General features: G+C 38.7%; 1 protein-coding gene across 2 annotated transcripts; it reads left to right on the forward strand.

Annotated features, from left to right (window-relative positions):
* The first annotated feature begins 3,000 nt into the window (after positions 1-3,000).
* mdm4 (MDM4 regulator of p53) lies at positions 3,001-13,662 on the forward strand. Of its 2 annotated transcripts, none has more exons than XM_038298067.1 (11): positions 3,001-3,171; positions 3,547-3,634; positions 3,717-3,791; positions 5,942-6,075; positions 6,153-6,199; positions 6,626-6,690; positions 8,790-8,886; positions 8,963-9,123; positions 10,067-10,258; positions 11,555-11,623; positions 11,716-13,662. In XM_038298067.1, the coding sequence occupies exons 2-11, from the start codon at positions 3,563-3,565 to the stop codon at positions 12,283-12,285; spliced, it is 1,482 nt and encodes a 493-aa protein (XP_038153995.1). In that variant the 5' UTR covers positions 3,001-3,171; positions 3,547-3,562; the 3' UTR covers positions 12,286-13,662. The 2 variants fall into 2 exon arrangements, with proteins under 2 accessions (XP_038153995.1, XP_038153996.1); XM_038298068.1 differs by having other exon boundaries at positions 3,002-3,171; positions 10,082-10,258.
* Positions 13,663-14,179: the final 517 nt, after the last annotated feature.

Here is a 14,179-nt window from a genome sequence, read left to right on the forward strand (position 1 = left end):
TCAATCAAAGTCAAAGAGATTTGCATAACTATAAAACTTCTTTGCTGCACACTCAACCAATTCCCCTAAAGACATCAGCTTAGCCAATCAATTGTTGTTGTGTGCACACCAGACAGACTGCAGGATGTCACTCAGATATTTTAGTTACGTTTCATTGTGTTTATATTTATTTATTTATTTATTTTTTACAACAATAGTAAGAAGTTTTGTAGGAAAACATTTATTTTTTAAGGGGTAATTCCTTTTTGGGCATTTAAACTTCATTTACTCAGGCGAAGAATACTTAACTCTCATATTTTATCATCTGCATCATCCTGCATGGCCTCTGTCGGCTGTTTCCAATATTAGCAGTTTAGGAATTGTACAAGTTGAGAAATCTCTTATAAAAAAGGAGTATTTTTAATTGTTTGGGTTGCTACTAAACTATAATAAAATAACAATCAAGACCCATAACTGATTAAAACATTTTAATTACACAGCTCAAGAGTGGTTTGTTTACAGGTTAGAACGTTTGTGTGAAGTTAAATGGTGATGAGTAAACATGAAGATTGAAAAAAAAAAGTTAAATGAATAATAATAATTAATTGGTTTCAATTATTCCACCCCATGGAATAATTGATAGAAGATGGGTGGACTAATAAAGTTTTAACATTACTTCCAAAATTTTCTTGTTACTTTTCAATATAAATGATTGATTGTTTCTGGATGATCTTTGCAGAATGTACAGTATATAATCCTGTGCAACAGTTTAATAGAAAAATCTCTTATTTTGTTTTTTATCAAAAGCGTCTGATCAGATTTGTTCATATTTGCTTCCACTGTGGATCCCGTACAAAGTTCATCTGACAGAAAAATGCTGGAGTTACACTAATCACATCCCTTTGCTAAAAAAGGGAAAAAAAGCCTTGACTTACTTTCAAAAAATTCACAATCTTTAAAAAGTTCACATATTTAATTTGTTAAAGTACCAAACACAACATTATGCTCTTTAGAAGTTAAAGCAAGGTCATATTTGAGATTAAATAATTCAGACTCTGCAGGGGTTGACGTTAAGGATTTTTACCATTTGCCCAGAAACATTTTTTTACTTGCCCAGTATAATGTTTGATAAATATAGTTCCAAATATTCATTTTTGTATATTTATCAATGAAATACGTTTGTTTTTTAAATGTTTTTTGTAATTCAGTATTTTTTAAGTTTACAGGTTCCTGGTGTGTATCTGCATGCATCAGATAATGAACTCAAGCCTACATTACCATGTTAACATGCTTTTCAATCCTTCCTGCACATTCTTTTCAAACTAAACTTTGCTTTAAACTGTTTTGTGCTTGGAAAAATATAAATTGTAATGTTAAAAATCTAAAAAAAAAACTAGACAGGTTAAAAACTTAAGATAAATCAGAAGTGAATATCACAAATGAAACTTTTATTTTAGAGTCACGGTATGTTTATACAAGATAATACTATTAATAAATTGTGACTTTTCTAGTGAATCATTATACAGTTATTTTATACAGAGTTTCCACAGTCTTACATAATTTCAGCATTCCCTGACTTTTAACTGACTCAGGATTAGTTTTCCCTGACAAAATAAATGCAGCAACAAGACAATAATAATAACATAACAGGTCACCAATTTAACATGTTCAGCTCTATAACATTTAAATGCACCTCTCCAATGTCTAAGAGAAAAAAATGTCATTAACATTTTTTAATGTATGACCTGCATCACTGTAGAGAAGACTGCCATATGATAGCGCTTTCTAGCTTGTTTGTCGTGTTGGTAACTACATCTAAATTACCGCTAGGTGGACAAAAATCACTAGCCTGGGTGCCAGTCCGAACGTAGTCCCGCCCACAAGGTTTGAGGTCGGGAAGTTCGGTCTGGCATTGCTCAATAGTAGCGGGAGTATGCTCGCACAATATCTGGCGGGCCAATCAAATTGTTAGGGTGGGCTTTATACGATGATGGACAGATGATTAACAGGAACATAATCAACCACGTGACCAAAGCGCGCATGGGTGACAACAACAATGGCTGCCACTGGAGAGTTGAGGTGTGTAGATTCTGCTATTAGGTCTGTTCTAGAAGATATCGACAGCAAATTAATTTTAAAGGAGGAACAGAGAAACGCGATCAAGGCATTTGTTGAAAAGAAAGATGTTTTTGGCGTCCTTCCTACGGGATTCGGCAAAAGTTTAATTTATCAGCTGGCTCCCTTGGTCGCTTAACATACGTCACGCTCTCCGTTCCTCTTATTGGTTGTAGGTCTATCCAATTGAGTGCAGAGGCATTTTTTTTTTCCTGGTTCGTTCGAAACACGCCCCATAATCACAGCTCTATGGAGCATCATATTCTGACTAGAATTGAGTAGGACTACATCAGGCTAAAAAATCACGCCATCTGGCGGAAAATTGCCAGGCTTTGTCAAAATATGCGACTTTTTCAAATCACGCGAGAATGTGTACAAAACAACAAAAATGGCGCCGGCAACGCTTCTGGGTCGTTTTCATCGAATGGCGGTGATTTTAAAGTAATTTTGAATGATAATTTTTTTTTTTTTTGCGATCATTGTTCTTGCCCGGCGGGCAAATGCAATTAAATTTGTACTCTCCCGACAATAAAAACTACTTGCCCCGGGAGATCAGGCAATGGTTAACATCAAGCCCTGCTTTGTACTCATCAATTTTCCTCATATAGCTGAATATTGACTTATTTTTGTAAGAAATGTATTTATTATTCTAAATAATGCATTTAAGAGGGGAAAATTATCATTATAAATTTGTGTCAAAGAAAGAAGTGTTTCTAAAGAATTTTTTTCTACGTTGGGATAACAGAGGATGACTAGATAAATTTGAAACGATTTAATTTGGCAAAATATTCCCCCAAATATTTTGAGTTTTTTTGCTGTGCAAAACCTTATTTTGAGTTTTTTTGCTGTGCAAAACCTTATTTTGAACAGCAGAGGGCGCTACATCCCATCTACGTGGCCGGAAGTTAAACTTCATTTTAAAGCAGAAGTTCATTAACCGTCACTTTTATTTAGCACTAGCTAGCGTTAAACACTCGTCAAATATAATTGCTGTTCAATTGAATGGACTAGCTGTTTAAGGCGGCCGTCTGGAAATAAACTAATGAAGAAGATGTGAAGTAATGCGGACTCCAAACGGTGAGATATTTGTGTTGAAGGTATTTGTTTTATCAGTAGTTAGCCGCCTACACAGCTAATGATTAGCGTAGCAGCTACGGCTGATGCTAAAGGTAGAAAAGAATCAATTGATGTCATTCAGCTCTCCGGTTTATAGAGGCGCTTAAGTAGTGTAATATTTTCCTTCTATATACGGTTTTTGTTGTTTGTTTAATACTGCGGCCTGCAAAAGACAATGATGGGTTAGATGGTGAAACGATGCTTTCCACGCTGATGTCTAAAAGTAGGGCACTGAAACAGGGTTTATTATATAAAATGATTATATTGATGGTGTATAATGTGGTAGAATTGTCTGAAGTTGCAGGTATACATGCCCATGGTTACATTTTGTTTCAGGTTTAGCTGTTTTACTATGAGCTCCCTGTCGGCCCAGCCTCAGGCTTCAAGCTCGTCATGCAGGACGCTTCCAGGAGAGGGTAATCAGGTACAAATAATGAAATCCTGACATCATATAGTTTAGTTATTGTTAAACTCATACTAAAGCAACCCTTTGTTCTCTTGTTTAGATGAAACCTAAAGCACCTCTTCTGCAGATCTTGCGTGTGGCTGGAGCAAAGGAGGATGTATTCACTCTCAAAGAGGTGAGCCGCCTGATCAGATGTGAATAATTATTTAAAAGGAGTGGGTATTTGAATTTAAATCGATAGAAACTCAGTTTCTTTTTGGGACAGTTTGGGTTGCATTATGTTGTAGGTGTGTCAACATTCCTTCTGCAACAGTGAGGACCCAGCTGCCCTGCACATTCCTGAAAGGGTTGTAAATCACACCCATCATGGCGATTCGATTCAGTATAAATTTCCAGACCCAACCAGTCGATTATTTTCAATATTCAAGAATACACTTCGATTCATTGTTTATTTATTTTTACCATACAGGCTAGATAATGTTTTAAATTTCAAATAAATCAATGAAAGCTGTAATATCGTTATGCATTTTATTTGAGAAACGACAGCAAATAACAGAAGTAGCAAAGTTGTACTCCACCTATGCCTATGAAACCCTCATTCCATGAAAAATAATAATGCCTTTGTTATATAGTCTAAAAGGCCTTGCATCAAAAAATACTGCAAGCAGAAAGCGGGTAGTGGCTAAAGGAAGCAAGGTAGGAGGGCAAAATAGGTTTAGCACCACCGCAGCATGGTAGTCAGAATTACATCCAGGAGCAAATGGATATAAAATAATCTTGCAGACGTGTCGATGCATCGGATCGGGAAATTCATTGCTTTAAAGATTAATATCCAGAGATAAACAAGGCTTTGGATGCTTAATCAATATGCAGACTGCATTCCATGAGGTGCAAATTCTGTGTTTACTTATCGAAAGGGTTTGTTTATTTATTCCTTTTTAAGGAGCTGGTAACCAGAAATAATTTAGTGTATTTAATTTTCTGTTAAAGGGGAATTGGTGATGGTTTATAGGGCTAATAGTATCTACAGCAGCTCCTGCTGTCTTGGATTGCCATAAATCCAGATTAGCTGGTTGATTTTACTATTACAGTTAGAATGGAGTTGGTCTAGAAGCAATTTGAAGTAGGGCTGTGAATAAAGAATCAAGTTTCTGAATCTGAATTGATTCTCGTTTATTTCTAAAGATCGAGTCATATAACCAAAAACTGATGAAATTATAGCTTTTTTCGCTGACACGATCAACTACCATAGCTTAGAATGTCAATATAATGCTACTATCAATATGTTGCAAACCTATAGAGCCAAAAAAAAAAATGTAATACCAGCGATCAAGTTTGAGATCAATTCAGATCTGTTGGAAAAGAATCGATTCTAAATCTTGAATTCTTTAAAGTCGTAGGGAAACCATATTTAAATGTCAAATGTGGCTTAAACATGTATATAAATGTTCTCTTTATCAGACCACATTGTTCTTAAACGTTAAAAATCCTGTCTTAAAATCTGTTTTTTTTTTTTCCATCATCTTAAGCAGGCCAGTTAGTTATACGTCAGCTTGTACACCTAAATTGGGCCAATCATTTATCAACAGTCATCATTCGGTCATAGCATCTTGATTAATATATTGCAGCTAATGTATGCAATGGATGAAATAAGAAATAACAATCATTTACTTTACCAACATCCCAGTGTTCATGGGGATGGACGTCTGTGTCTTCAGCAGGCGTAGAGCTAACAGAACTGGCAGCGTTGCGAGGCAAGGGCTCAAACATGTACGGCTGGATGCCTTCTACACCAAACCAAGCTTCTGCCGCCCTGGCGTCCTCTTCCACAACAACTTTGTCCCCGCTTTCCTCCTCTAAATAAAAAATGGATGCGGAGGAGACTCATCCGCGACCTCCGACACAAAACTCTCCTCCTCTTGCATGTTTCCGCTGTCCATACATTCCTTGACAGTGTCGTTTCTAAGTCACCAATTTAGTGCTACTTGGTCCCAATGGAATTTCCCATTGGGAACCTACTAGCGCTAAGTTGCTAACTGGTTAGCAAGATGCTTCCGACAAACCGGCCACAATCAAACTTGCTACAAACCTTCCACCACAACAATCCCGCCCTCTTGATGTACGACCGATCACATTCACTTTATTCACTTGTGTAAAGTCGTGCACCACTCGGGAGAATTCGGAAATGCAATGTTAGAACGCCCGTTTCCCTATGACTTTAAATTAATACCCAGCTGTAAGTTTAGGTTTTATCCACTTTGAACATCTGATTATTTAAAAAAGGGGGAAAAAAATCGACAGGTGTTTTCCTTTTAACTTGTTCAGGTGATGCACTATCTGGGTCAGTACATCATGGGGAGGCAGCTATATGACAAGCAACGGCAGCACATAGTCCACTGCCAGGATGATCCTCTGGGGGAGCTTCTGGAAGTTGAAAGCTTCTCTGTCAAAAATCCGAGGTATTTATTGTCGCCTATACGTGCATGAAAAGCTGTTTACAATTTGACAGAAGCTAATCCTAAATGTGATTTTGCAGCCCGGTGTATGAAATGCTGAAGAAGTACCTCATTGTGCTTGGCTGTGGTAAGTTTTTACTTTATCTAGTGGCTTAATCTGATTTAAAATATATATATATAAATGAATAGGGAAGTTGGCTTGCTGCAACTTGTTTTTTACATTCCACTGCATTAAATGAAAATCTGTAATTCTTTGTCATTTTATTCTTTTTAATGGACTCCTGTTTTACTTGCAAGAGTATATCTGGGAACTTTTAGATTGTAAATATTGTTTCCTCCTGGAAAAAGAGAGTAAGCACATTTGAGCTTTAACAACATATGAGGAGATAGAGTGTTTCTTTTTTCCTCTGGCCGAGAAGAGGAGCTTCCAGCCTTTCCAATCCAGCAAAGAGACTCCACATGTCTAAAGGCCGTAGTGAGAGAGAGTGTATTCTGGTATAATTAAAAGGGGGGATGTCCTTTTGTCTGTTACTATGTCTCATCTGAAATGCAGATGCTGCAGAGAATCTTTCTGTGGGCCGTGAGTGTGTAGATGGCGGAGTGGAGGATCGTGGTCAGGTAAAGCCGAAGCATGGTGCTCAGGAGAAACAGAGACCCTTAGACTTTATCCACCTCACTGCACACAACACTCACAAGCAAGAGCCAATTGAATTGCAGAATTTCTGCACAGATGTTCCAATTTTTTTTAACAAGATGATTTCTAAAATATTGCCTTTTACTATTTGAGTTAAATTAAAAGGGATTTCCTTCTGCTTGTGTGCACTGAGGCAGGTGAGAAACGGTCTGCTGTCTTCGTTTGGTGTACATCTGTACAGAGTGGCACCGTCTCTGTACACCCCATCCTTGGTTTGGTTTGGTGGGGTTTTTTCCATCACTGTTTTTGTGACCCACCAGCTCCACCCAGTGGATGGGGCGGGGCAGAGTCACTGTCTCTGTCTGTCTCAGAGTTCTCTTCTCTGCTTCAGTTTGGAGGATCTCAGCTCCTAATCAGTCACAGGCCTAATACCCCGAAACCTATTCATCTGCCCACCTGCTCCTGTTTGACCTTCTATCTGTTCTCCATCAAATCTCATTTAAATCCTTTTCCCTACTTCTTTATTACTCTGAGGTCACCTTCTTTTAGTTGCACAACTAAAGGGATTTATCTATTTGGAGTTGCTGCATGGTTTGATCAAACTTGAATATGTTTGGAAGGGGTTTCTTATGGCTTCTCTATTTTCATGCAGCTAAACCATGCAGACATTTTTTACCCCCTATGAATGTCTTTTTTTTTTTCTAACTTTATCAGAAATTTGTTGCTGTTCAATGTCTGTCCTGTTTCTGTAGAAGAATATTAGTTTTACACCAATGCCATTTTTTTGCCCCTGATACCGATACCTGGCTGTGCAGTAGGGATGGGAATCGAAAACCGGTTCCTGTTCAGAACCGGTTCAATGTGTTCCAATTCATAAGAACTGTTTGGCAGCTCGCTTAATGATTCTCTTAACGATTCCAGGCAGCACCAGAGCCTAGCGCTGGGCAGCACAACTTGCATCATGATTTTTACGCAAGTTACGCTCATGGCATTCAGTAAGCAAGTATGACGTGACCAGGCGTAAGTCTAGAAAAGCAAAACAAAAGAGGTTAAAGCAATCAAAAGCTTGGCTTCATTTTAAGGAAGAGAAAGATGGCAACAAGGTGCTTTGCAATCATTGCGAAGTGGCAATTGAATCCAAGGGAGGAAATGAGTCCAACATGCAGAAACACCTGGGTTCACAACATGGCATACATTTTAATGAATGCCATGTTTTTAATGCTTCTGGACAGAAGCTAAAGTTACAACCAGCATGGAAGGCAACTCTGGTTGCAAGTAGCTAGTTTTATATCACTGGCTGTGCTTATTGTTGTTTTCTAGTAAATTATATGCCATTTCTGGAAATAAACCAATTTCCTACCTCTCTTTGGAGTTATTAGACATGCAACAAAGTTGCTCCGCAGTTCTGGGAGCGAGAGAAAGGTGACGCTTGTTTATTTAAATCAGGGGGAGATGAGTTTATTTCAGGAAATTGTACAGTAATGCTTATTCATTAAACGCAATCGATAAGAGAATCGATAAGGGAATCGATAAGGGAATCGGAATCTTGAAAATCTTATCAAAACCAAACTCTACTGTGCCGTATTGGCCCATACCGATACCATCTGTTTGAAATTGATGTGTGTGTATATATGAAGAACTGCATACTACAAGTGACATTCAAACATCTTGGTGCCCTATTTGTTGGTGCTCGCCGATGCTGCCGTTTTAGTGCTGGATCGGGGCCTGGATACTGGTATCGGTATCGTTGCAAAACTTAAGATATACATTTAAATGAGAACAATAACTACAAATGGCAAGCAGTGCTGCTAGAGCAATAGAAAGATGTTTATTGATATTTTAATTAGTGCCCTGGGTTTTTCACCTTCTTTCTTCTAACAATTACTGCTTTAATTCAGGGATTAATTCAAATAATGAATAAAGCCTTTTCTGGTTTCTTCCTAAATCCCCTGCCTTACGCCTTTTTGCACCACCTCTCCATTATTTAAGGCCAATCTTGAAAAGGAGCTGTGATACCTCCAAGTATCCAGTTATCGTTCTGTGGTATAATGTCTCCCCCCCCCCATGTTTTTCTCCTATTTAGATGTGTGAGAGTGTGGTTAAAGCAGGAGTGGCGGCCAGAAGCGATGGGCCTCTTCTGCCGACCCCCTCTCAAAGACGACCTCGTGATCCAGACGACGGTGAGTGAGCGGCATCAGAACGCTTCAGCTGGAGCCACCTCAGAAAGCAGAATTCAACTGTTCAAAACCTCTGCAGAGTCCCTGGACGGCCTCCCACGATCAGCCTGCAAACGGCCCAAACTTGACGTCAGTCTGGAAGAGTGGGACCTCTCTGGTCTGCCCTGGTGGTTTCTGGGTAATCTCCGTAACGACTACAGCCGCAGGAGCAATGGCTCCACTGACATCCATACAAACCAAGTAAGAAAACTCAAAGAAATGTGCAGGAAAAGCTTCCCAGCATTTCTCAACTTGATAAATTGGCTTAGCACTTAAAATTTATGTTGAATAATAATTCCTGAGAAGAAAACATGTCCAATATTAAGGACAGTTGAAAAATAAAATAAAAATCTTGTTGTTTTTTTATTTGGAAACTAAAAAACCTTTTTTTTTTCCCCAAGCAGTAAATTAAAAACAATTCCCTAACATGATATTTATGTCTTCGACAAGCTGTGTTCTGTCTCTAAAATGTGGGATTTGATATTTAACTGATACATGTTGATCAAAACGTCCAGATTAGGGCCGGGCGATAAAGCCAAAGCTTCTATTAAGATATGTGTTCATTACGGTTGATGTATATTTTTGTGTGTATGTTTTTTCTTTTTTTTGTGAAACCTACATTTTTAAGATCAAGACTTCAGAACAGCATCCATATTTAAAGTTTTGAAGTCGTGTTCAAGATATAAGGTTCATTCACAACATTACTATCTACATGTGAGAGAGCAGTAACTGCATAAAAGCGTTTTATTAACTAAATTAAAGGCACGCCGTGTAACTTATGGCCACTGGGGGCGCTAGATCTGTAACTGCCCATATTAATACTTCTACTAAACTTAGAAAATAACGTATGTTTGGGGAAAAAGAAGCTCAAGGTGGAGAAAAAGCTAGAGAATGGGGAAAAAATTCAAATTTCAGCAAAAGTGGCTGGAAAACAAGGTATTCGGGACATGGCTGCAGCCATATATATATATATATATATGAGAGTCATGGGTACTTGTTGATGGAATTAAACTTATTTCTAAGAGCATTAAAAAGCATTGAATTTGAGTGACTCATTCCTGTATAGACCCTGTTCTTTATGTTTATTGCATATCTGACGACTAATCTTATCTGGCAGTGGGTGGTAGTCTGACTGATGAATCAGCTTTCTCTTGCACAGGAGGAGGACACGGCCATCGTTTCAGACACCACAGAGGACTTGTGGATTCTGACAGAGGGAGAGAGCGAACAGGTTAGCGTGGAGATGAAGGAAGCTGCCTTGGAAGAGGGAAGTGGAGGAGAAGAAGGTTCTCTGGATGATGACTATGGAGGAAAGGAGGAAAAATCAGACAAAGAGGTAATGGAACATTCTCTGTAGACTAGGATTCTTCCACCTGTGGATCTTTAGAAATCCCACACTGTCGCTTCATCGCTTTGACTAAAACATGATAAAAAGCTGTTTTTTTTCTTTTGAAAAGAAATAATAATAAATGCAGGTTTTAGTTTTTTCCTATTCACTAACTGGATTATGGAAAATATATTGACTAAATATATCAGCAATATTTGTTTTTTAGCTTTTCAAGTGGAGATTAAAAAAATGTAAATAATTTTCACAAATTTCAGCCACTGATTAAAAATGTATTACATCTCTTTTTGCAAGTTTTTTCCCCCCCTTGGTTTTAAACCTTAAATATGAAATAGCAGTGATTATTTAAAAAGGACAAATTTCCTCTGATAGATCTTTTATTAAAAATCAGTTTTCTTTCTTTTTTTAAAGTCATGTAATTTTTGTGCCACTAACCAGTTTTATTAGCCGTAGTGAAGTCAGAAATAATTTTGAATTGTAAAGGGAGCAGAGCCCAAATCAACACCCTACCGACCCATTCCTCATTTTAGCCTAAGATCGACTCTTTAATTCCATTAATCCAACATTTTATTTATCCAATTAGTCACAAGAGGATTTTTTTTTAAAGGTTTTCATCTTGAGATGTTTTCTTAGATGGCATCTGCAAGCAACAGGCTGGATGTCTTTTTTTTTTTTAAAGCAGGGAAACTGATAAGAACACAAGATAGAGGGAAATGCAAATTATTTTATGACACTAACATATGAAAATGGAAGAAACAGCAGAAGAGTTGAGGGCTGCTTATACTCCCGCAGCAGTGTCGCAGTGAGCTTGTTGCAGATGTTTTTGATTCCATGCCACAACACAACAAGAACAATCATGAACTAGCTGGGATCTAGATACCGCCGAGGCTTTGAGGAAGTGGGTGCAAGTTAGTGCGACGGCGGAGGGACATGAGGACGAAAAAGATCGGGGATCCAGGTGAAAAAAGGGTCCCAGCGTTCTCGTGCACCTCGCTTTTCTAGCTGGTCCATCTTTACGAGTTGTTTTCCACAATGGCGGTCATCCAAACAAAACAAGCAGTAAGGTACCAAACAGGAAATGTGAATAGTGTACAGCGGATGTAGATTTGACCACTCAGAGGCCTCCTGTCTGCAGCACTGTCTGCAGTCACCTACAGCTCTGGAGAGGTGCAGCAGAGTGTCTGTGTAAGGGGCGGGGCACATTTGCATTCACTGCGACACACCTAGACGACCTGATTTCTGAGTGTAAATCAGCCTTTAGATCTTGATTTATTTCTGTATTTCCAGATGCAAGAAGAACCAGATGAAGAGTCTCAGTGTTTGAGTGACGACACTGATACAGAGATCTCCACGCAGGTTTGCATCTCCATGCCAGTTCAGCGTTTTTACATTTGCTGAACAAAAAGTCAAAGAAACACACTTGACTTTGTATCTGCCTCCTTCCTCAGGACGCATGGCAGTGCACCGAGTGCAGGAAATACAACACACCGCTGCAGCGCTACTGCGTTCGCTGTTGGGCTCTCCGAAAAAACTGGTACAAAGACGTTCCCCGGCTGGCTCACTCTCTCTCTGTCCCAGACATCCCAGCCTGTAGCCTTCTCTCTGCCCACGACGAAGAAGACGACAGCGACGCCGGCATCGACGTCCCAGACTGCAGCAGAACGGTGTCTGACCCCGTCATCCTGCCCTCCCACTCCACAGCTGACCGACCCATTCCCACAGCAGGTATGGGCAAAGGCAAAGGGCCGATGCCTTCTGGCTTCCACCGGGAGGCTCAGCTCTCAGAGGGGGAAAGCCAGGAAAGCCTGGGCATGGAGGTCCAGGATGTTCGGCCGGAGGCGCTGCGGGAGCCCTGCAAGCTGTGTCGAGTGCGTCCTCGTAACGGAAACATTATCCACGGGCGAACGGCTCACCTGCTCACTTGTTTCCCATGTGCACGGAGGCTGCATAAGTTTCAGGCTCCTTGTCCAGGGTGTGGGAAGATTATTCAGAATGTTATTAAGATATTTATCCTCTAAAGAGCAGATGAAGGGATCTGTAGGGTTTAGGGACCTAAATAGAAACACAACACACAGATAAACACATTAACCGTTCTCATCTGCAAAAATCAACCAAAATATCCCAAAAACGACAGTTGATAAAGCTTGCCCTTCATTTCTGGGTTTATTCTGCCTCTAAGGTATTGTAACGAAAAGGTTTGTAACTAATATGTTCTTTGCTATTTCATTTAAATGAGGGACAAGGCAGAGTTATTTATTTATTTATTGTTGTACACTCATATTTGGCAATTTGAGGTTTTATTTGATCTTATGAAGGTTTTTTTATTTTTATTTTTTTGTACGGCTCCATAATTATTCCTAACCTCATCCCTTTACACCAAGCTTTAGGAGTTGGATTAGTTAAAAAGTTATCTTCTGGATTAATTGGATCCTTTTTTTATTTTAATAGTTCTGTGAAAAATTATCCTATAAGAAGTTTGAGCCAAAGCAGGTCAGAGTATCCGTTTGACCTGCTTCTCATTTACCTAAGCTTTATTTTAAAATTTATCGCCAGCCTCATAAAAATAATAAACAAAAGCATTTGTAATAGATGGATGTTGGCTTATATGTTGTTCCAGATATAGTAAATCTAATGAATAGAGCAACTGTAACGTTTTGCTTGGTACAAGTTTTAGTTTAGTGTTTCAATCTGTTCATGTGTTTAACACTCATGCTTGCAGTAGGTAACCCCCCCCCCTCCAATTTATTTACCTTCTGGACTTAAAATAATTTGTATTTAAGTTATTTATGGTGCTTCTTTTGTAAACATCTGTTCTGAAGCAGAGAAAGTTGCACTTGTGATAGCATCCTCGTGTCCGATCTCTAAAGATGTACTTACAAGAGTTTGATTTAAGCGTTACACTGCCACGTAATGACTTTCCATTTGATTTGTATATAGTAGATTTTTTTTCTTTAATTTTCTGACCTCAATAATAGTTCTTTTCAGTGTGCTCTATGGAAAATGCTTCCTCTCTGATTTGCACAACTAAAGCTCTCCTTGAATGTACTAAATGTTTTCTTTTCCATCTGCATTTTTCCTTGCCTTTAATCTTTCTGCCAGTAGGTGGAGAGGGTTCTTTCTTGTAGCTGCTTCCTGCAGTAACCTGTTTAGTGCATGCTGTTTGCCGTGGCTTGAGCCTTGTGCAGAAATGGTTCAAAGCATATAGGAGCAAAGAAGATGTAAACTTTGGAATAAAGCTTTTTGCATTTCTCACCATCAAGCATTAAGGTGAAATAAGGTTAGATGCTGACAGAGGTGATCATTTCTGAGAAGATTTAAAGTATTTGATGTACAATTCTCTTTTGATTGTTACAGAATTAATGTTTTGTTAAACAATAAAGATTTAAAAGGTTAAATGTGGAATTCATTACAAGTGGGATTATAGTTCTTGGGTCTAATGTGGGAATAAGTCATTGTATAACAGAACAACCGTACAGTGTCTCCTTGACTGAACTCCAGCACCTGCAGCTCATCTCTGCTTACTCACCTTTTTTTTTTCTTACTTGCTTGTCCTTAACTTATTTTTGGCCCGTTCTTGAAGTGGGGCAGACACGCTGTCCTCTCCTGCTCTCCGTCGGTGTATAAATACCTCCTCCTCTGAAGCCCAGGATGTTATTTAGGTGCTCAGAGTGAGTCATGTTTGTGGAAAGTCCCCCTTTCTTTCCGTCCTCTATGAAGCCCATGAAATGCAATGATGGCAAAATGACCTGTTTTTAACATTGACAAGTTGTTTTTCAGTGAGTTTTATGTTTTAATAGCTCCTGCAAATAATACAAAAATATCTGGGAATGTGTTTAATTATATGAAGAGGTAGTAAATCTGTATGGATATTTTTTTTTGTTTAAAAGCCGTTCCTGCATATAAAGTTCCTCT

The sequence above is a fragment of the Cyprinodon tularosa genome, unplaced genomic scaffold (genome assembly GCF_016077235.1).
Source record: "Cyprinodon tularosa strain WSP-4 unplaced genomic scaffold, ASM1607723v1 ctg40, whole genome shotgun sequence".
NCBI classification, from domain to species: Eukaryota; Metazoa; Chordata; class Actinopteri; order Cyprinodontiformes; family Cyprinodontidae; genus Cyprinodon; species Cyprinodon tularosa.

Excerpts from the sequence above, each read along its gene's own strand:
- mdm4 (XM_038298067.1), top strand. The coding sequence starts at position 3,563 with ATGAGCTCCCTGTCGGCCCAGCCTCAGGCTTCAAGCTCGTCATGCAGG. Across the intron at positions 3,635-3,716 it reads TTCCAGGAGAGGGTAATCAG|ATGAAACCTAAAGCACCTCT; the intron begins GTACAAATAATG and ends TCTCTTGTTTAG. Across the intron at positions 6,200-6,625 it reads CCTCATTGTGCTTGGCTGTG|ATGCTGCAGAGAATCTTTCT; the intron begins GTAAGTTTTTAC and ends TCTGAAATGCAG.